The sequence below is a fragment of the Terrapene carolina genome, unplaced genomic scaffold, assembly GCF_002925995.2.
Source record: "Terrapene carolina triunguis isolate 2854851 unplaced genomic scaffold, T_m_triunguis-2.0 Scaffold629, whole genome shotgun sequence".
NCBI classification, from domain to species: Eukaryota; Metazoa; Chordata; order Testudines; family Emydidae; genus Terrapene; species Terrapene triunguis.
Window position 1 is genome coordinate 9,848,931 of NW_020664980.1, and position 22,347 is coordinate 9,871,277.

At 44.5% G+C, this 22,347-nt stretch overlaps 1 protein-coding gene across 4 annotated transcripts in view; it reads right to left on the reverse strand.

Moving 5' to 3' along the window:
- Positions 1-3,262: 3,262 nt before the first annotated feature.
- Positions 3,263-22,347, reverse strand: part of TRPC7 (transient receptor potential cation channel subfamily C member 7) — a 119,577-nt gene continuing 100,492 nt past the window's right edge. For 2 of the 4 annotated variants that reach the window (XM_026659473.1, XM_026659472.1), the window contains 5 exons: positions 21,309-21,504; positions 12,646-12,867; positions 10,088-10,168; positions 4,588-4,663; positions 3,263-3,491 (listed from right to left, as the gene is read on the reverse strand). In XM_026659473.1, the coding sequence (XP_026515258.1) occupies positions 3,349-3,491; positions 4,588-4,663; positions 10,088-10,168; positions 12,646-12,867; positions 21,309-21,504 (718 nt within the window). In that variant the 3' untranslated portion in view covers positions 3,263-3,348. Of the gene's footprint in view, positions 3,492-4,587; positions 4,664-7,830; positions 7,885-10,087; positions 10,169-12,645; positions 12,868-21,308; positions 21,505-22,347 lie in introns of all 4 variants that reach the window. The other 2 variants (XM_026659471.1, XM_026659474.1) reach the window with 2 other exon arrangements.

Consider the following 22,347-nt stretch of genomic DNA (forward strand, 5'->3'; position numbering starts at 1 on the left):
CTCCCCCCTGCCACCCCAGCCCTGGGCTCTCCCCCCCGACCTGCACCCCCTGCTGCCCCAGCTCTGGGCTCTCACTCCACCCGCATCCCTGGCCGCCCCAGCTCTGGGCCCATCCGCACCTCCTGCCACCCCAGCTCTGGGCCCTCCCCCGCCCACACCCCCTGCAGCCCCAACTCTGGCCCCCACCTGCACCTCCCCTGCTCCCCCAGCCCTGGGCTCTCCCCCCACCTCCTGCTGCCCCAGCCCTGGGCTCTCCCCCAAAGAAGGAATTGGAGGGACTAAATGGACGGTGCGCCTCTCTATCTGAAGCCTAGCAAGGGAGGTATGTGGATCCCACTAGAATTTAAAATGAAAAGTAAGGGAGGGGAGGCTCTGGACCTGGGCAGCTTTAGATACAGTACCAGGCACTTAGGAGGATTTCCACTTCTGAGCCATGGAAGCAGAAATTGACTTTTCCTTTCCAGATATAGCTCATATTCAGAAAGGGAATCTAGCACCTGCCTTCCAGATTTGAACACCCTCAAAATTCAGGAGTGCTCAAGCTCAGTTTGGGCGGCTGTTACTTCATTTCCCCCAAATCAAATATACTGATCCACTGTAACTTGCTGTAGAAAAAGTAGAATAAATTGAGCAAGAAATGCTTCCCAGCGGTTATTAGGACTGGAATTGCTATTTTCAACAGCCATTGCTTTTTTTTTTTTTTTTTAAGTTTTAGTTTTATTTGTTTAAAAGGAAGACCGTGATAGTGCATTCCCCATAGAAACAAAGAATGGAACAAAAGAATAATAATGGCACCTCAACTTTTCCTCTTTTATGTAGGACAGTCTTATAATATGCATCCAGATATCCTGCAATCACACAAGCTGAAAATTGTTCCACTTTACTGCAGTTCTGTAACCATATGGGAACCAATCCTGTCTGTGTTCTGTGCACATCCAAAATTCCTGCTGAATGACCCGCCCTGGGAGCGAGTTACCAGTGACCCAGGGCTGGGGCAGCAGAAGGGTGCAGTTGCGGGGGGCGGGGGGGGAGAGGGAGACCCCAGGGCTGGGGTGGGGGGCAGCAAAATACCTAGAGCCGGCCCTGACAGCACCCCCGGCAATTCACAATTTTTGCCTGAAATGCACAGGGCAGTAACTGGAAGTGGTCCATGTGATATGATGGTATTATTTTGGAGTATCACAGATGACTATATTCCATCATTCCAAAGTCTTTTTGAAAACCCTTTTCTTGATAAACACGGTCTGGCTAAATCATTTCTCTTTTCAAAGTGAAAACCAAGCACTTCATATGAGCAATATTCATAGGTTTAGGCAGAGGAAGGTAGCTCAAAATAATCATGGGTATTTACACGTTAAAAGAAAAACTGTTATACAGTGCTATTATGTGTTGCCTTCCTGGCGAACACCGTGCGGTGAGAATTTGATCACGGTATTGCATTGCAGGTGATTGTAAAGCAAGCCATTTCCCCTCATTGTGAATAACAGCAGTGGAAAATGCTAATGTGTACTGGCACACTGTAGCATGTCAGGTGACAGGTCACATCCAGGGAAGATAGCATCAGTTGTCTTTTCAGCCAATTCTTCTCTAAACTTAGTCCAAATAATGTTACCCATTTTATTTCCAACTAGAAATTCAGTAGCACAAATAGACATGACTGAAGTTATCTCATTTATGTTTTACCGTCTCAGTAGGTGTCCACACATTCATGTATGAATCTCAACACAGTGATTTCAAACTAAGTATCACCCTTACAGAGTTATTCAGAGTGCAGACTATGAAGAGTTCCAGAAATTCTAGTTCTATAATTATACTATGATGCTTTTCGACTCTCATCAGCAGTAGGCTGTTAGTGTATGTAACTTTGGTCCTGCTCACACATTGTCAAAAGCCAGTGAAACTTCTATGTGGGGGGTATTTAAAACATCAGACAAATATGTCACTCAAGGTACAACAAATATTGTGAGGTAATTTTATTTCCCCCCCTCATTTTTAGGTAAAAATATTACAGTATACAAGATAATCTTATTAAAGGTAAAAATACATTATTTTGATTTTTTTTTCTCTAAACAGGTCTACCTACAGTACACTTTTTTCTTTTTGTTTTTCTTTTTCTTTTTTTACAAATATAACTATTACTCTACTAGGCTATCTGTGTTCTCATCTGGCACTTAAGAACTGATCACAGGTCACCTTCTGATTCTGCTTATTTTTCTTAGCTGATATCTAAATGTAATGGTCATCTCATAGGTGCACCTTGTAAACAAACAGTACAGTTTAGTGTTTCCGAAGTAATAAGGTGTGCTTTGAGCAGCTTAAAACACCAAATAAACAAGCAGCTGAGTTTTCAGCTGCATCATGTTCTGAACTTTTCCCTTGTAAGAGTACAACCGGAGGACTTTGTACCACTGCAGCTTGTAAATTGGTTTAATTTTTAAAACTTCTCCCTGTTTTTCTTTACTATGGCTGAGCAAATAACTCCTAGCAAATCCTTTTTTGACAAATTCCCCTTTTTTGTTGACAGAATGTCCCCAGCCAAATGTATTCATAGTTTGAAACCATTCAGCAACATTCTTTGTGAATTTCATCGATGCTATGGCTTGCCATTTGACATTCAAAATCTGAGCTGAGTTGCCTCGTTGTGATTGGTCACAAGTCACATGGTATTGTTATTCTTCCTTGACTGAATGAGTTAACTCTTAAAATGAAGTTTCTAGTATAAATCCTCGTAGGAAGGCAATTTGAGCTCACTACATTTTACTATGTGTTTACACATTTGCTTTCCATTAACCTCAGTGCTGTTCTAACTCAATTTCATGGGTGTCCATGGAAAGCGAGCACAAAAGGAGTGCACACCTCTAAGTGAAGGTGAATTTGTTTAAAAGTTTTAATGAATATTTGTGGAATATTATTCTGCAGGGTTCACCCAGATCTAAGTCCTAGATGTAATGGGTCAGATCTCCAGTTGATAGAAATCAGTTTGGCTCCATTGACTTCAAAAGAACTATGCTGATTCATGCCAGCTGAGGATTTGGCTGTTTGCCTTTTTTAAAAGGTGCTTTGGGATCTAATATAAGTATGATTATCTTTTGGAGATGGTGCATTTATTTCTGATGTCAGTGGGCTTGTTTTATACCCAAATGTCACCTTTATATTGTAAAGATATTAACTGATTGTTGGCTTCACCCCAAAACATATTCTAATGCACAGGGCTCCCACCAATATTTCTTAGGTGGCAAAAGTTGAGGACTCAGTACGCATCTCTTGCACTGTTTTTGCTCCCTTAAAATGCTGGTTGAAATATCAAATAATGTTTAGAAAACTAGTTGTCTTTCTCTTTGTTCACCATCAAATGTCCTTATTTAAGTTCTTCCCAAACTTGTCACTCAGCTGCTGTATTAGTCTTGCTAACTCTCCAGTAGCTTCTGACTTTTCTTCTAGAAGCTCGTAGCGGAGACTGGAAATATCTTGCTTAATCTCTTTAAGTTCTCCTACGATGAAAAAAAAAAGTTCTTGTAAATGAGACTGAATTAAACAAGTCATCGCCGTGTTTTAATTCGGAAGAATGAGCACATTTGGGAATGCAAACTATGGGCTTGGCACTAAATGTGTGGGAACCTCCATAGAGTAGCAGTTACACAAAATTCCCCCCACGGACTTAATGAAACGAACTCCATTAATACTGCTAACAGTAGTAATGTGTGGAGAGTTCTTGTTCTTTCCAAGCCCACTCCTTCACCACATACAGATTCCCAAGCTACACAGCGGCTTTTTAGGATTCAGAATAATGCTTCAGAGAGACCATTCCCTCGCCAGCATTCCCTTTTCCATATATACTGAGTAGGAAACTACACGGATTCCATCCCTTCCAGCTGCAGAGGGGACAGCTCAGGACAGCGTTTTTAAAAGGGGTTTTCTAAGGCCCATATGAATGTACAGTGTAATGCGCCATTAGGAAGTATGGGTCTGTTGGAAAAAAGGGTGGCCTTGGCTGTATGGTGGAATGGTGCTGTAGGTGCCCTAGGCAAATAAAAGATGTGTTTGTGATGTAAAGTATAGAAAGCTTAGCAGAGATATTGGGCAGGATTCTGTCCTCTGCTCTGACCCCTGTATGCCACCATGATGATGTACGGGGTCTAGGAAAGCCTCTTAACCAACTGGGGGAGAATTTGTCTAGTGCAGGCACTGGGTAGGACAGTTGGAAGCTGCCTTACACAGGTCCCTTCACAAGCCCTAGTGTAGGGGGTTAGCCAAGGGCTGAGAGGAAAGAGGAGGTGGGTCCACTATGGTGATTCTGGACAACTCCAAGGGTAGGTCTGCTGTAACTTAGAGAAGCTCCCTAGACAACCTAAATTATAGCGGAAATCATTTCAGCCCACAGAAAGGGCCAAAATTGCCAGGCCACAAAGATGGTTTGAAGTAATCTATGCCCACCAGGGTATGCCTGTGCATGCTGCCTCTCCAGAAGCTGCCCCAGACAGCCTCACCCATCTGATTTATGATTTGACATATCAGTTTGGAACTGAATGGAGATGCCTGATTTCAGCTTTAGTGATTGTAACATCGTGAATTGTAAAAGCCACTTGCCTTCATTGACTTCATCATTCTCTCGATCAACCTGAGCCTTCAGGACATATCGCTTAATAAGACGCTTCATTATTTTCTGAAAAGTGAATAAAAATGGTTAAACGGTATGATATTGGTTGTCTGTAATTCTAGATCTATTATGAACAGTTTGAGCTACAGAGTGATGAAATCCTGACTCCACTGGATCAATCAGAGTTTTGCTATTGATTTCAGTGGAGCCAGGATCTTACCTTTATATTTACGCACTTTGTGTTATAATAGTTGAACAACAAATATTTAATGAGCATCCCACAAGAAAGGCAGATCAAAGAATACTGTGGGACACATCCGAATTTGGTGGATAGCCCATAAACGCAAAGTAACTACAAATGGTTAAATATCAAACTAAGAAGTGGGATCGAGTTTAGGTTTTGGGGATGTAGGTTGCTGTTTAAAGTATTCATAAGAAAAAATCTGGATGAAAAAATAAGTTGTTTATTAATGACATTATAAAATTCACTCATTACTTTGAACTAAGTGCCTGATCCCAAATTTACTGAAGTCAATGGAAAGACTCCCACTGACTCCTGTGGGTGTTGGATCAGGGGCTAGGAGAACTAGGAAACAGGAAACTCACTGAAGGATAGAGAGAAGAGTCAGAAAGATCCAACAATGTTGGAAAAAAGGATTAAAATGAACAAGAATTACCTTAGAAAAATGGCACGTATTTAATATACACAGCAAAAAAGAATACCATGTAGCTGTATGAAATGGAAGATTATTGGATAGAAAGAAGTACAGACATATATAGGAATGAGAGCAGACAACAAATCAGATATGAGCTTGCAATGTGATGCTGTTGCAAAAGTGCTGAAGCTATGTTTATACATAGAGGTATAAAAGAAGTCCTAAGGCAGTTTATGCTTTACACTAGGCTACAACTGGAGCCCTGTGGAGTCTTCTTCAGTATGGGGGGGGGAAACATTGATAGACTGGAGAGCTGAAGATGGGCAGCAAACATGACAAAAGGATTAAAAGGACTGACCTCCCAGGGTATGTCCACACTGCAACAAAAACCCCACGGCACCAAGTGTCAGAGCCCAGGTCAATTGACGTGGGCTTGCGGGGCTAAAAATTGCAGTGTAGACATTCAGGGTTGGGCTGGAACTCAGGACATGAGACCCCACAAGAGGAGAGGGTCTCTGAGCTCAGGCTCCAGCCTGAGCCCAATTGCATACAGTGCAATTTTTAGCTCAGCAGCCCAAGCCTTGCGAGCCCAAGTCAGCTTACCTGGGCCAGCCATGGCCATGCCACAGGTCTTCTATTGCAGTGTACATGGACCCCACGGGACTACCTTTTAAGAGTCCAAAGTTAGGCATATCTATTTTTAGACACCCAAATAGCTCATTTGGGTGCCCAAGTGCATGATCAATCTACATTTGAGCGTGTAAAACTGATATGGAAGTGTATGCATTCTTGCTTGGGAGGAATTTCCTCATGCAAAGTGGAGTAATGGAAGCTTATCAGGCCCCCTTGCAGGGTTCCCCCTTCTGCTCCACCAGGGGGCTGAAGTTCCCCACCATGAGGCAGCATCCAAATGGCATGATTGAGCCCAAAATGTTTTGTTTCTTGGGGGGAACTTCAACCCAACGATCAATGCAGGTGGTGCTCAATCTGCAAGGAGGCTACGTCCCTTTGGGATTTGGCTCTGATGATGATGTAACTCCAACCAGGATTTTTGGATCTTTTCCTGTCTAACTGAGGGATATTCTCCATCTGCCTTCAAGAAGAGCTGCATTGACATCCCTTTTTCGAGCATGCAGACACTAGAAAGGGAAAAGACCATCTGCGTCTACCTTCATCTTAAATTACCACAGTCCCTGCTCCTGGGAGTCGCTTCATTGATTCATCACAGGAGGCAATGACATCTCTTATTTACTGAGTTCACTTTGTTTGACCCTTAGATTTATAATCTTATAAACAGCCACACAGCTGAAAAGACTTTAAGGGGGGTTACTATGCCTGGACAATGATGTTGAGCATTAGTCACTGAGGGGCACAGCCTGTGCCCGGTGCCTGACCTCAGTCACTGGGCTGATCACTGGGCAGATGCACAAGGACCAGGGAAGAGGACTCTGACACCTCAGGATACAGTCCACCTTCTGTTGCCCTTCTTCATAGGGACAAGAAAGGAGAATCCAGACAATGGCAGATACTCTAGACCAACTATCCCTAACTCCCTTGGACTGCTCATGTCCCGTCCTCTCCTGTCCCTGCCTGCTGCCATGCAAGGAGCCGCTCCCAAGCTGAATTTTCTGTCTGCACCTTCTCAGCATGCATGCATACACAGCCCTCTCCTTTGGTGCAGTAGAACCACACTCGTGCGGGTGCCTGGGGAGCCTCCATACCCTTAAAGGCAGGAACTGGACTTGCCTTCCGGATCTTGCTCCTGCTCCCACAGAAAATCTAGGATAGGGCTAAGAAAGCTCTCACGGTCTTCACTCTACTGACAATACTATGAATGACTGAGGCATGTTACCTGGCTTCTGTGTAATGATGCGAATGGCTACTCCCATTGGGACTGAAAGGCATTCATTTTACGGTGGTCTGTTCGAGCAGTTTTGTCATTTTTGGATAAAAAATGGTGGGGAACAACAGCAACTTAACATCTATCTGCCTAAGGCACTCAAATGTCCCCCCCATCTTAGTATCTGAGCACCTCGCAATTGTTAAAATATACTGATCCTCACATCATCCCTGACAGGCAGAGAAGTTCTATCAACCCCATTTTATGAATGGGTAACTGAGACACAGGGAATAAGTAATTTGCCTAACCTCATAGAAGTAGTCTGTAACAGAGCAGGGAACTTGACCCAAGTCTCCCAAGACCCTAGCTAGCGCGCTAATCACAGGAGCATACTACCCATAAAACCTAGATTCAGGCCCATCTGCCCACTGAATAAGAAGAAATCCTGTTGCTTTAAATGTCACTGGCAATCTCCCCAAAGGTTTTGAGGCACAAAAACCCCTAAACCAAAGCAAAACGAAAACCACCCCACCCCTTCTTCCTGATCATTAAGTAACTAGATGTGAACTGTAGCAATATAAAGGCAGGTGAATGACAAAAAAGAATCCAGTTACTTGTATATGTGTTATCTAGTGATGGAATGTGGAATGTTTAGGACTGTGTCTTTCTATAGACGAGATCTCTCTCTAACCAGGTGGGTCAGTTAAGGGAATATATATGAGACACAGTGCACATACTGTATGCTGGAGATGGCCAAGGTAGTTCAATCCAGATGGAAGACATGTTGCCACCTGAGAAAACATAAATTGAGGAACATTCTGGGGAAAGTGGGGAAATACTAGATCCCAACAGAAACAATTTTCAAAATAGGAGACAAAAATAGGGAACTTGCAGGAAAACAAGGAATCAACATATAACGAATGCCATTATCTTCTTGACATTTACCATCACAGAGTATTTACCTGGGCCAGCCACAGTATTTGCAGTACAGTCTATATTTACAATGAGTAATACTCTACATGCCATGTAGCTACAGGTGGCAATGGTCAAGATCTTCATGGTGCCAACTATACCAGAGAATATACCGTTGTAAGGATACTGAACAGAAGTAATGGAAATGTAACAATTCTTTATCAAGAATCTGAGGGGTGGATATCACTTTGCAGCCTTTGGAGACATCCCTTGCAATATCTCCAGCAATGCTACTGTGTATTTTTGCCTTAATATTGTATTGCGGCTTTGCATCTCTATTGCCATCTACCACCCCTTCTGGGTTCTTTGCTACTGTAAGTGAAATGGCTTCTCAACCACATAGTTACTGGTCAAGAAAGTCATCATAATTTTCAACCCTCCAGACCTTGCTCACCCAAATAGTTCCATTGTTTCAATGGTGTGATACTCATCTAAGAAAGAGTTTCAGGAGCAGACCTTAATTAGTAAGTTATTGCCTTCTAGGCAGAAATCAATCTTCTTTATGTATTTGTTGGCCCAATCTTCAAATACTCTTTGTTCCTTCAGTTTTTCAAGTACCTTCTATAGACTTTATCTTGCTGGGGCAAAGGAGACTGAAAAATGGTCTTGTGGTTAAGACACTGGAATGGGACTCAGGAGATCTGGGGTCAATTTCTGGCTCTGTCACAGAGGGCCATATTTTAAAAGGTTTTTAGGTGCCTAAAGATGTAGATAGATACCTAATGGGATGTTCAACTCCAGGGGAGTTAGGCACCTAGTTGCTTTAGAACATCATATTAGGCATCTATCTACATCTTTAGGCCCTGAATACCTTTAAAAACTTTTGAAAATGTTACCCAATATCTAGTATTTACTACACATATTTATACCTTTTTATCCCACTAACCAATTCCTTTTCTTAACCCTGTTAACAATTTACAAATACTTGATATGTGTAGAAGTTAACCATGTACCTGTTTAGTTGGAGATTTTGCTACTACATACATAACCCACTGTTTCCACATAAAATAAGTCTACCAGAAGCATAAATTCTCAGGATGGGAACTTGGTGAATAATTGATTTTTTGGTTTGGTGTCTAAACTGAAAAATTCTAAAAAAAAGAAATAAAATTGTTTTGAGTCAATCCAAAATGACAATTTTTCAGTTTTCTCACCAAAACAAAAACTGACAAAGAAATTGTTTCAGGGTGAATAAAACATTTCATTTGACCCAAAATGAAAGGTTTAGTTTCATTTCGAGTGGTTTTTAAAACGCTTTTTTTATTTTTTTTTTATTTTTTAGTGAAATCTAGGTAAATTTCAAAACTAATTACAATTTTGAAATGAAAAGTCAAAGAGTTTCATTTAATAAATGTCAAGTTGAAACATTTCAACTTTTTTGAAAGCTTTTTTCCAAATTTCTAGTGGCCATATTCACCCTAAATTCTCTATCAGTTTTTGGTTGACCCAAAACTGCATTTTTTGGCAAATAAGTAATTTGTAAAAAATATTTCACCCAGTTCTACTCAGGACTTTACAACAATGGTAATTTCACAGTGTGGGGAGAGTAAGCTGTGTCATCACGGCTCTCATAATTATTTTTGTAACATATCACATTGCACATCCAGCTAAATAGGACAAAATATTGCCAAAGAAAGCACACGAGGGAGTTAAAGTAAAGTCTAGAGAGACAACATTGTGTCATGACAAAATGAAACACTGTCAATGAGTCTAGGTCTAGGATGAAGCTCGGGTGAACTTTTCTTGTAAGTTCAATACCAGTGACTGGCAATTAATTACCATGACAATCACGTTAATGTCAAATGTATTTCTGTAGCTGCCATGCTGCCGAAAGCAACTGTGAAACTAAAAGGTTTGGGCTCAGTCCCATAAACTACTGTGTCCTTTGATTTGGCATAGGTCATTGCTTGACACATCACAGGATGGAGGAGTCCACTGTATATTGACAAATCTGAGCCTTGCAAATAAACCTTGTTTGCTTACAGATCTTTTCCCTTGCTCTTGATGTTCTACTGTCATTACCTGATATCTCGCGGGCTTGTTATAAGCCTTCTTCACAGTAAAATTTTCTGAATTTCGAGCGCTTGACTGAAAACGAATTTTCTGAAATTATAAAACATAATGAAACATTAAATCTGTAACAGCTTCTTTCCCCAAACAACCTCTCCGCCTCAGACTAAACAGTCTTATGCAAACATTAGAAAATGTTGCATTCTGTGAGCAGGTTGGAGATCCTGCAGAAGAAAACCAGCACTTCCATTCCCCAATTAATAATATAATTAATATCTAGCTCGTTCATAGCACTTTTCATCAGAAGATCTCAAAGTGCTTCACAGAGGAGACAAGTAGGTCATCCCCATTTCACAGACAGGAAAACAGAGGCACAGAAAGGTGAAGTGACTTGCCCAAGGCCGTTCAGCAGCCCAGGGGGAGAGAGAGAAATTGAATGCAGATCTCCTGATACCTAGTCCAGTGCTCTATCTTCTAGGCAACATTGCCTCTGCCAGTTTATAGGAGGGTGCAGAGGGAGACAACCCGGAACGAACGGAAGAATTATTGGATGAGAAATTCAATCTCATATTGTCTAAACAAAAGGTGTTTTAACTGTATCCCTCTCACACCTCTTTGAGACAGGCAGGTGTTAAGAGGCGAGAGGCAGTGCTTTCTTAATTACTTCTAATTTTCTTGGCGATCGTGGCTGACTTTTGAAAATAGCTTTTTGAATAAAGAGAAGAGAAAATTACTCGTCAGACCCAATGGATAGTATCAATTAACGCCAATCAGCCACAGAGACACATTGCAGATTACAATGGCGAGCTCTGTAAAGCCCTCCTCTGCATTCCTCTCCTACATTCTTCCTTGTCCTGGTCTATACTAGGCTTGCTTCAGCTCTTCCTCTTATCTCCACTATGGCTCGGCTTTTCTCTGACCCATTGTCAGCTTCTTCTTTGATAGCGCCTCCTATTCTCCTCCTTTCTGCATATTCCTTTGATCTCAATCTTCGGCTCCTTCCCTCCCAGCCCATTTCTATGCTTCATTCCTCTTATTTGCCACTGCTATTTTGCCAACGCAATGAATTTCTTTGGTCCCATCAGGGCAGAGTGACTGCCTCTCTTCTGCTCTACATCTGTGCTCCACAGAGCCTCCCTTCTCCTCAGCGTATGTCCTGTGAATGGCAGAAGCAGCTGGCAGTTTTCAGTTCACAGGGCCTAAAAATGTGCAGTGACACTGAGAGGAAAATGTAAAAGCATGCACTGAAGTAACTTAGAACAACATGCCCCCTGAATATTAACAAGCCCCCTGAAGCTCCTGGTGATGCTGTCTCAGAGCAGCACTGCAGCCTCTGTCACGCGCAGCCACTGTAGCCAAAGACAAAAATCCAACACCTTTTTTTAGGTCTCGGTTCCCAACGTTGTTTTTTGTTTTAAACCCAGCTTGAGCCGAGGAAGTTAAATGAGGGTCAGTGCAGTTTAAACGACGTTGACTCGTCACGTGTTTTAATTTTTGCTGAGTTTGATGGTCACGGCAAATCAGCTAGAGCTGAATTTTGGATGAAACGCTTTGGGCGTTCTATTCAAAACCTCCAAACCAACAGAAGTGCTGCAAAGGAAGAGAATAGATTTGCCTAGGGTTTTTTGGGCTTTTTTAAAAATCTGCTTGCTAAGACCAGTTTTGTCCCAATGACATTTCGGCAAATAATATATTTCCACAGGATCAACCTCTCCCCAATTACACTGACATTTCTTCAGGAGCAATTCTGTTGGAAAGTGTCAGCTTTTTAGGAATGTTTCTCTGTGTGTCTCATATTTTGTCGTGCAGAAGCTCATTGGTACGAAGGGAAAACTAACTTGCCTCTCACAAATGTGCCCGTTCCAAAGTCAGCGGGTCCCAAAGCACACATCTCTTTCAAAAGAATGAACAGGTGGCGGATGAGGCAGGGCCGATCTATTACTGTGTATGATTGTCATTAGGCAGCTGAAAGTGGGGAGGTTGTTAATTGCGGCTTCAAGTTGCTGGGAAAAGTTAATATTCCCTGGTTGGGACCCTGCTTCCAATGATAAAATCAGATGTGGTATTAAATGTTGATTTTTACATAATGGCAAAAAAAAAAAAAGAGAATTTAGGCAATATATAAAGAACGGTTTCAAGAGGCAGCATAGGAACCTGGAGTAGGAGTCAGGAGACCTGCATTCTTCTGCTCCCAGTTCTGCCATTAGCCTGCTTTGTGATTCCTAGGGGAAGTCACTTCACCTGTTCCCCTTCCCAGTCTATTTAGACCATAAGCTCTTTGGGGTGGGACTGTCTTTCACTAGATGTCTGCACAGTGTCTAACTCAAGGAGGCCACTACCTTGGTTAGGGGCTCCAGGTGCTACTGTAATAAAAACAATAAATAAGTTAGGAGTAATACTGTACGCCAGGTAATACTGTACTACCAATAATAAATAAGTTAGAGTTCAATGCTAAGCAGCTCTTTTTGCTCATCTGTGAACTAAGTAAAATTCCTTCCCTTGATGCCCACGAAGGACATGATGGTCTATTTACATTCAGGATGTTAAAAGAAAAGAAACACATGACATACCCGTAGCTTGGAATTCAGCATACCCATCTCAAGATCATTTTCACAGTTTTTGGCCTTAGATTTGCAGAGTTTTATGAGGCACATTTTTATTCTCATTATGAGATAATAAAATGATTTAGGGCTTGGCACTAGATTAAAAGGAGCAGGCAGAGTCCTTCCTTCATCAAAGTATGATAACCAGAGCTTGGCACGAGCAAATTTCCACTCCACATCTGCATCCTCCTGCGGTGGGGAAGGGGAAAATGAATTGCAGAATTAGGGTTTTGAAAGGAATTGAGAAGTATTATTGCATTGGCACTCAGACAGATGCACAAAGGTGACTTAGCTGGAAGGGGTATGAACCTTGTCACTGAAGGCCACTCAACAGGAGTGTTTCTGATACAAAAGTCTTGCAGATTTATTGACTCCCAAATCCGTTTAACCTCTTTATATTGAAATCTGGGTATTTACTTGTATGCACCACCTTTTCCAGCTGTTTTCAGTTGGCGCACAGACAATATGCAAGACCATGTTCTGAACGTAGGACCGCCCTCTTTAATTACATATTTTTGGGGTGTACTACCTTTCATTTCAATGTGGGGAGTCAGGTGGGGCAGGTAAGGACTGAAGTGGTAGGAAAAGGAGTCCAGCAAGCAGTGGCGATACAGAAAAAAAACAAAACAAAAAAAGAATCCTGAGTCCAATTTCAGAGCTGAGTGAATGATGATGTCAAGAAGCTGCAAAATCTCCTCTGGGCTGCTGCTGGGCAACATACATGGGAGAAGTCAGGGTAGGTCCAGTGCCCCAGGCAGATACCTTTTAGTGCAGTGAGGGAAGCTGGAAGGCACTGACATACCCCCAGTACCTCCAGCTGTTGCTGTGGGGAAGGAGTGGCTGGGGGTGGGGACATTAATAATCAGTCCTCTGCCAGCTCCTTCCAGAAGTTGCTGTTCCCAGGTGAGCCCAGTACCCAGATGGGCCTGTTCCTATCTGTCTGGTGGAGGCCCAGGAGGAATAAAGATTAAATAATTATCCTTTCCAACATGCTTCCTATGCTTTGTCTGCTAAGTCAGGTGCGGTTTCCAAACGTCACGCGTTCCTAGGCTTCTCTAGAGCAACCTTGCAGTGAGCAGGATTTGAACAGAGCAGCTGGTCAAAGACCGCAGAGAGAATGTCAGTCTTGCAGCCGGCTGAATTGACTGTCACATTCCTTCTAGCTTAGGGTTACCATATTTAAGGTTTTAAAAAGGAGGACACTCCACGGGGCCCTGGCCCTGCCCCTTCTCCGCCCCCGCCCCAACTCCGCCCCTTCCCCAAAGTCCCCACCCAACCCCGCCCCTTCCCTGCCCCAACTCCGCCCCTTCCCCAAAGTCCCTGCCCCAACTCGGCCCCCTCCCCTGAACGCCCCGCATTCCCCCTCCTCCCTCCCAGCCATGCGAAACAGCTGCCCGAGCGCTACCGGCTTCACGGTTTGCCGGGCAGCCCCCAGACCTCCAGACCCTGCACCCCCGGCCGGGCACTTCCCCAGCGCAGCCAGAGCCCGGGAGGGGAAGCGCCCAGCCGTGGGCGCAGGGTCTGGAGGTCTGGGGGCTGCCCGGCAAACCGTGAAGTCGGTAGCACTCGGGCAGCTCTGCTCTTCAGCTGCACAGAGCTGTGGTGTCTGGGGGGAGCTGCAGGCGGATTCCCCCGCGGCGGGTGCCAAGTAGGAATGGGACCACCCCATCCTTCCTTCCTTCTCCACCTGTCAAACATCCTGGGTTTGAACTTGAACTCCAGAGTTAATGAGTTCACATGCCCCTAAGAAGGGACTGCAAATAAACCATAGGAGAATGGCAGAGAGAGAGAGAGACAGAGAGAGAGAGAACGAAACCTCATGGGGAAAAAAGCAGGTGAAGAGCAGAGGAAAATGAGACTCTGATAGGAAGCACAGATGACCAACAAAGTGCAACAGCTTTTAAAGGCCGTTACTTCTTCCCTATGGTGTCATTGCCACACACTGACACAGGGACTAGACCAGGAGAAGCCGCGGCCAGCACATCCCTCGGCCCCCGCCACTTCCCGCAGTCCCCATTGGCCTGGAGCAGCGAACCGCGGCCAGTGGGAGCCGCGATCGGCCGAACCTGTGGACGTGGCAGGTAAACAAACTGGCCCGGCCCGCCAGGGTGCTTACCCTGGTGAGCCGCGTGCCAAAGGTTGCCGACCCCTGGACTAGACCATGGGCAAGTTAGTAGTGGCTGGACTTCTTGGACCAGTTGCATCAGGTGGCTAGATTTGCTTTCAACCTCTAGCACATCACTGTACTTGAGGTTCAAATGGCACCCCCAAATTCTGTAGCAAGTGACCTGAAAAGGAGCTTGCCTTGGGCAAGCCCCGAGGGGCTGTGCTAAGTAAAGAGCTGCTCTTTGCAGATTTTAAGAGTGACTATGACAAACGTGATGATATCGTAGTACAAAGGAGCCCAAATCAGGGCTGCCCAAGGGAGGGAGGGAAGGGTGGTTTGCTCCAGGCCCCCCCCAAATGATGGAGGGGCAGCTGGGGCAAATTTGAGTGAGTCGTGTAGCAACCTGTTGCACAGGGTGACAGCGCCACTCCGGTTTGACACTTGCCAGCCAGGCTACATGGCAGGCCGAGACCCCGGAGGTAGGAGTGAGGTCAGGGATAATGCTCCCATCGGCACAGGCAGAGGAGGGACTAGAAGCAATCCCCTAGCTGCACACAGGGCAGAGCCACCTTATCCCTGCAGGGAGGGCAGAGACCCCACAGGCCTGGGCCATCTCTGATGCCCCCCCCCCCCTTAGACTCTCATCTCCATGGTCATTTTTTGAAGGATGGGCGGGGTTCAGTTTTAGATTTTGCTCCCAGGCCCTCAAAATCTCCATGTGGCCCTGCCCCAAATCGCCATGTTTGTGTGGATTAGGAATTCCACCAGGTGGCAGAGAGAGTCTGAGATGTGAAGTACCCCCAGTCCTTTTATTTGCTGTGCTGAATATGGCCCTGTTTCTTCGGATGGCAAAGAAACACATACAAAAAATGGTCTGATATTTGGGCCTCGCTGATAAATAGAGTTATCTAAGGATATATTTTCAATGCAAAGCACGAGGAAGTGGGTATGTAATTTCCATTCAAAATAAACTGTGTGTCAAGTTAATCACAGCAATATTTAACTCCTAGGTAACGGTTATCATCTGATTCACTAAAATATTCTGAACAGCAGCTTGGGCCACTTATCTCTCCTGATAATTGAAAACTATAAGAAAATACCAGCTGATTTCCTTGTTTGTCCTATTTGTATTCATCATCATTACATCTTGGTTCTCCATCAGTCAGCATGTCACATAAGCAAGTTCACGTCTCAGTTAAGATGATTCACCATTATTAGATTGTCAAGGTGAGCCAAGACACCAAGAACATTTCTGAAGATAAATGTAAGGTCAGTGCAGTCTTTATTGATCCGAGTGGCATTTATGATTTTACTCAATACTTGTATGGTCTGACCCTTATTTCAAGATTGTATACTGGGTGAAAAAAACCGATCTGCAGCTGCTTTACAGCTGTTTTCATTGTGGTATATATAGAAGCCAGTAGCATCAATGGGAAAATAGGTTTGCCAGTAATCTGTACTCACATCTTTACTATGGTAAAATGTATAATGCAACTCGCTCATCAGGACACATCTCTGATGATTCCCTTGTGTTTGGCAGCCTGTCAGAAATGGGCATATTACAAAATGGAGGCCTTGGGCCAAATTCTGCCCTTGCTTATGAAGATGCAACTTCATTGACTTCAATGGAGCAGTGCTCCCTTTGCCCCATTTAGCCCCTATTGACTTACTCCTGAGGGAATTCTGTGCCAAAAAATTAATTATGGGCACAATATTTTAAAATTCTGGAAATTTTATTTGTCAATAAATAAATGTGGCTCCAGCATGGCAGTGGGGAGCACGGGCCACTGGCTGCATTGAGGTGGGAGATCACCCTGCAGCCCCCACCTCCCGCGGTACAGAGACTTGGCAGTGAGGTTACGCCGGACCCTGACACAGAGCAAGGGCTGGGCCTGCCCCAGAAATGCCCACTGCGCCAGGTGCAGCTGGGGGTGGGCAGGCTCAGCCCAACAGGATCGAAGGGTGGAGGGGCTTAGTGTGGGGGGATCCAGGTGTGGGGTGAGAGGTTTCTGTGTGGGGCAATCTGGGTGCAGGAGGCTCAGTGGGAGATCTGGATGCACAGGGGCTCGTTGGGGTGTTCTGGGTGCAGGGGCGATGGGACTCTGTAGGGGATCCAGGTGAAGGTGGTTGCGGCTCAGGGAGTGGGGCTTGATGGAGTGGGGGTCCAGCTGGTTGGGGAGGGGGGGGGGGGGGGGCGGGGGGGGGGGTGACCAGAGGAGAGGAAAAAAATCGGGGGAGAGGGGGGGGGGGGGGGGGGGCAACAAAAAAAAAAAAGAGCCTAGTGCTGCCGGCGGCACAAAATATTGGGAGAAATAGCTCAAAATCGGGACGGTGCCGATTTTATCGGGACGTCTGGTCACCCTACCTGGGTGTGAGGGGGTAGGGCTTGTCAGGGTGAGGGTTCGATGGGCCTGCTTAATGGGGGAGCCCCAGCTCCTGCCGAGGGGATGCTGCATGCTGGGCTCCTGCTTCCCCCCACGATTCCCCTATCCTCTTTTCTTCTCCAGTCCCCTCCCTTCACTCCCACATTCCCCTCCCCCTGCCCTATTCCACCCCCTTCCTTCCCCACTGCCTCTTCCCTCCACCCCCTCGCCCCCCCTTCCCTCATTTCCCCCACCCCTCCTTACCCAGCCCCACTGCAGGCACTCACTGTTGCACAGAATAGAAAACAGGAAGGCTCCCAGCACACAGAAGGGGAGCAGGACTGGCACTAGGACCGGCACTAGGACCCAGGAGGCAGCGTTCAGCTGCAGAGTCAGCAGAGCAGAGACACAGCTGGGCAGCTCTGCGCTAGCAGAAATGATGGGGGGCAGTGGCACCAGGGCCGGCGCTTCCATTTAGGCAACCTAGGCGGTTGCCTAGGGCACCAGGATTTGGGAAGGCGGCAATTCGGCGGCGGGGGTGTCCTTCCGTGCTTCGGGTCTTCGGCGGCAATTCTGAGGCGGGTCCTTCACTCGCTCCGGGACCCGCCGCCGAAGTGCCCCGAAGACCGGGAGCGCGGAAGGACCCCCGCCTAGGGCGCCAAAAACCCTGGCGCCGCTCCTGAGTGGCACATAACCCAGTGTGCCCCCCCCATGCATCACCTCTGTTTGGAGGGGGGCAATCCCCCCCCCCCAAAAAAACTGTGCCCATGGTCATCCCCCGCACGGCTTCCCTGCAGTTTTCTGCAGGGAAACACAGGAAATCTGCGGGGGTGTTTTCTGTGGGTGCACAGTCTTGCAGAATCCCCCCAGGAGTATTGACTGGACTTGAACCTTATAAAACAAAACTTAAACCTAATCACAATAGAACTAATTGGTTAACATGTTTATACTTTTGTGTCTAGTTGAGAGATAAGAGGCTGATCAAGATGCTGGATTAGACATGAGAAGGCTGCCCCCACAAATTATGATTCTTAATCACTTTTTGATAACTATCCCATCTCGAGGGACTGTCCAGCAGCCAACAGGATAACTACTTCCTGTCCTCTACTGTCTCTCTTGCCAGTGATCTGTGAAGGACAAGCTTAAAAAGAGATTTTATTGTGGGTTCAGGCAGGAACAGGTTAGGTGTCTGCTGGACGACGTAGTTCACTGGACTATCACTTGTTCCAGGCATTCCACCAACTATATTGACATTATGGGACATCCCATCACTGCATCTGGGAATTAAGGGCCTCCTGAACACCAAGGTAGGGCCTGAGGAGGTGTTGTGAGAAGCCATGGTTATAGGTCAGACCTATGAGCTATCAAAGACATTTAACCAATATCTTATGGAATTTTTGTCACAGGAACAAGGATAACTTCTGTCACAGGTGGAAAGGGTAGGCACTTGCGCTGAGAAAACTGGTTGATATTTACACTAAGCTAAATATGCAAATATGAAAAGTAGAGCTGGTCAAATCCCACTTGTCAAATATGTTATTCAGTGAATGTTGCTGATAGTCATTGAAGACTAGACGACACATCCCAGAAGAGGAGTCAAGCACTGTAAGGACCGCCCCTTAGGTTTACAGTTTTATTCAAGCTACCAACCCCTTGTGCTCAGCTGCGCACAAGTAGATGGCACTGTTCATCCTGCTTCCTCACTGCCCAGTCCGATGTGCAAGGAGTGGCAGGGAATGGCGTAGCTGAACAGGTATAGGGAGGTGTAATAATTTCCTGGCCAGCTCCCCCCTGCCCTAAGCAAGGGGGAAGCAGGGAGGGAATTGGGTCTCTGAATCACAGTGCCTCCTGGAGTGTCACAGTTTATACACCATCCCTTTTTCCGGGCAGTGCCTAAAGGTACAATCTAGCCCTGAATAATTTATCTTTGTGACATCTGATGAGCTTTGTAGCCCATTAAGCATTATTTGATGGATAAATTATTGGATGAATGTCTGCTATATTCCTTGCTATGGAGAGCCCTGTTACCCATTAGAGAAATGAAAAGGAAGAATATTCTACATCATCCCTATGATAAAACAAGGGGGAAAATATCTACCTCTGGTGCGCATTGCACCAGACCAAATACAGTTTGATGATCTCAGAATTCTATAAGGCAGCACTGATATAATTTGAATTATTCCCTTTTTACCAGCTATTACAAATACTGATTATGACTCTCCCACACTATTTCTAATCATATTCTGAAATACTCCATAAGTGGTACACTAAAACTAATTCTGGTGTTTGTACACAGAGAATGTTCAATGCTCATAAATTGGTACACACTTCCAGACCACAAAGTGCTAGAGCAAACCCACCAGATACTATCTCTTAACTTTCATTATACTCGTATTCTCAGTCAAATGCAAAACTAATATGGCCTAGTAATTCCTAGCCTACAAACAGCTGCTCTCTTTCCCCCGGCTATATAAGTACTTATATTAACAACGCCACGCAAATATTATATTCTAACAAAAAGCAAATGTAATATTCATGCATGATTTCATTTCTTCCCTTTTTCAATACGGAGTCAACTAAAAAGTTACTCATGCTCCCTAATAAAGACTCCCTTCTGAAAGAGCCCCTGCTTGAACCTTGCTTAGATGCAAAGTTATTCTTTTTAGCTAAACAGTCCTAGACTTATAAGTCCTAGACTTATACCCTGGGCGTTGTATGTGTTGTTTGCCTTATCTCCCTGGGCTTGCACTATTAATGACTGTTCCCGACTCTATGGGACCTAATCTTCAAAAGTGTGGGTGCAAAACTACACATGCTTAGTTTAGGGGTGTATAAACAGTTATGCATGCGTGCAAACTGCATTTGCACGGACACGTGTGCACACAAACCAGGGCTTCTATGTGTGCATTGAGGTATTTGTGTGCCTAAACTGAATAAATGAAAACAGCATGCACGCACTTTGGATGATCCTTTCCATGAAATGTTTAGCCTAGAGCTCTGACTTTGTTGTGCAGCACAGATAGCTTTACATGAGGGGTTTTTGGTTTGTTTTCTTTATTCGATAGTAGCAACCTTAGAAATATTGATGCTGGAGAGCATGTCTTCCTGCAATTAAGAAGCTGTAAGATGGCACTGCAAAAATGGTGGGAAGAGTTTCCTCCAAGTAAAATAGGAGGCTGAGGCCCTTTGAAAGTAAGTCTCATCTCAGAGGAAGAGAAACTAACTGAGAAGCTTGATCTTAAATGTTAAGGATCTCTTGGGGAATACGACTGTGCCTTCTGAATGCAGGGAAAGCTTCTTGGGTAGGCACTATGTAAGTGTTTGCTGACATTCGTCCTGATTGCAGCAGACATAAGCCGCAGGGGTATATTTTCAGCTCTGGTCTTTTGCAGAGCTGGGTTCTGAGTTTAGCTCAGAACAGCTAATTAATACAAATCCAACTGTAGGAATTTGACATTGAAGAAACTGGGACAAGAAAGAGGTGAATCATCCCTGACAACAGTGTCCAATATTAATAACTTCCCCTGCTTTATTTATATTAGCAGAAAGTTTTTTCTCCAAAGTATGTAGCAAATCCAACCTGCTAATATGAACAATACAGGGCACAGTTCACTGAATCCTGGATATACATTTCTGCAACTATTCATTCAGATTCTCTAATGAGTCAGCCTCTGCTCTTTGTGGCCCTTTCGTGTTTGCGTCCTACAAACATTCTTGTAATAGAGGTTTACTTGCACAAATGTTCATGGAGAATGAATTTCAAAGCTGCCATGCCTGAGTTTGGGGAATCCATTTAATCTAATCTATTTTTGTGAATCTAACCTAGATAGTGAATGCTCACAAAGAACTGTTCATGCGTTTGAAAAAAATCAAGAACTACTTTCATATAATGAATAAATCTAAGGAAATTGTGATCTGCTCAGAGATATTCTACAAACAAAAGGAAGATAAATTTGTTGTATAAAGGATTAACTGTGAATTATTTGCTTAGGTCTAATTCTGGGATAGAAACTTTTCAGTCACCATCGAATTTTACGGTAAATTGCTTGTGTCACACTATGACAACTTATATAGTACATCCTGTAATGTCCTTGTTTTTATAACATATAACAGTAAATTAAAAGTATACATATATTCTGTAATCAAATTGTTTATCTTACCTCAATTTCCTGATAGGAGTTGTTGATCATGGCTATTAACATATTGAGCAGCACCACCACCATGGTAACATTATAAACTCCATAGAGTACATATCCAATATTCTCAATGAACTTATGATCATACTTCAGCACCACTGATATCACTTCAGACAAGCCAAATATTGACCAGAATAAGGTTTTAAAACTTTCTTCTACCCTAAAAACAAAACAAACAATTATTTCACATTGTCATCTCCAGATTGGCAAGACAAGACGTTACTAATAAAAACGGCACTTGGCCAGAGTAAATATGATGTCTCTGTGCAATCAGTGCAGGCAATGATCAATCACCCTGTGGACTGCCAAGTCATATTTCCTGAACTGATAACAATATGTGACATCCCAAACAAACCATAAAACAATACCACCTCTGTATCTGCCCCATCTGCTTTTTCCCAACCTCATTAACTATGAGCTAGATTGTAACTTGAACTCTGTACCCCTGGAGTAGGGTGACCAGATGTCCCGATTTTATAGGGACAGTCCCGAGTTTTGGGTCTTTTTCTTATATAGGGTCCTATTACCCCCACCCCCATCCTCTGTCCCGATTTTTCACATTTGCTGTCTGGTCACCCTACCCTGGAGGGGTAGTAAGAACTCTTACAAGGGCTAACTGGAACTTCAGACCTAGCTGCAGGGCTAAGTAGGGATGCTCATCTCATCCATGTATGTCCTCCCTGAAGCAGGTGGGCAGGGAACGTTTAGAGTGGGAATAGGGAGTGGCTGGACCGTGGCAGAGAATGGCCAGAGCCTTGGTTCCATCCCCCTACTGGCTGGACTTCTAGAGTTCAAAGAGAGAATCTGTGGAGAGGCATTGTGGGTGGAAGGGAATTTGGAGGTAAAGGGTCAAGAGAGTTTTTCCAGCCAGTGGTTTCCAGGGCGTGTTTGAAAGTGGAGGAGATGGAGCCGGAGGAAAGGGAGAGGTTAAAGAATAGGGAGATGAAAGGAGATAAAACAGTGCCAGAGAGGGGAAGATCTGGGAAGGGTGGAGTCAAGGTGG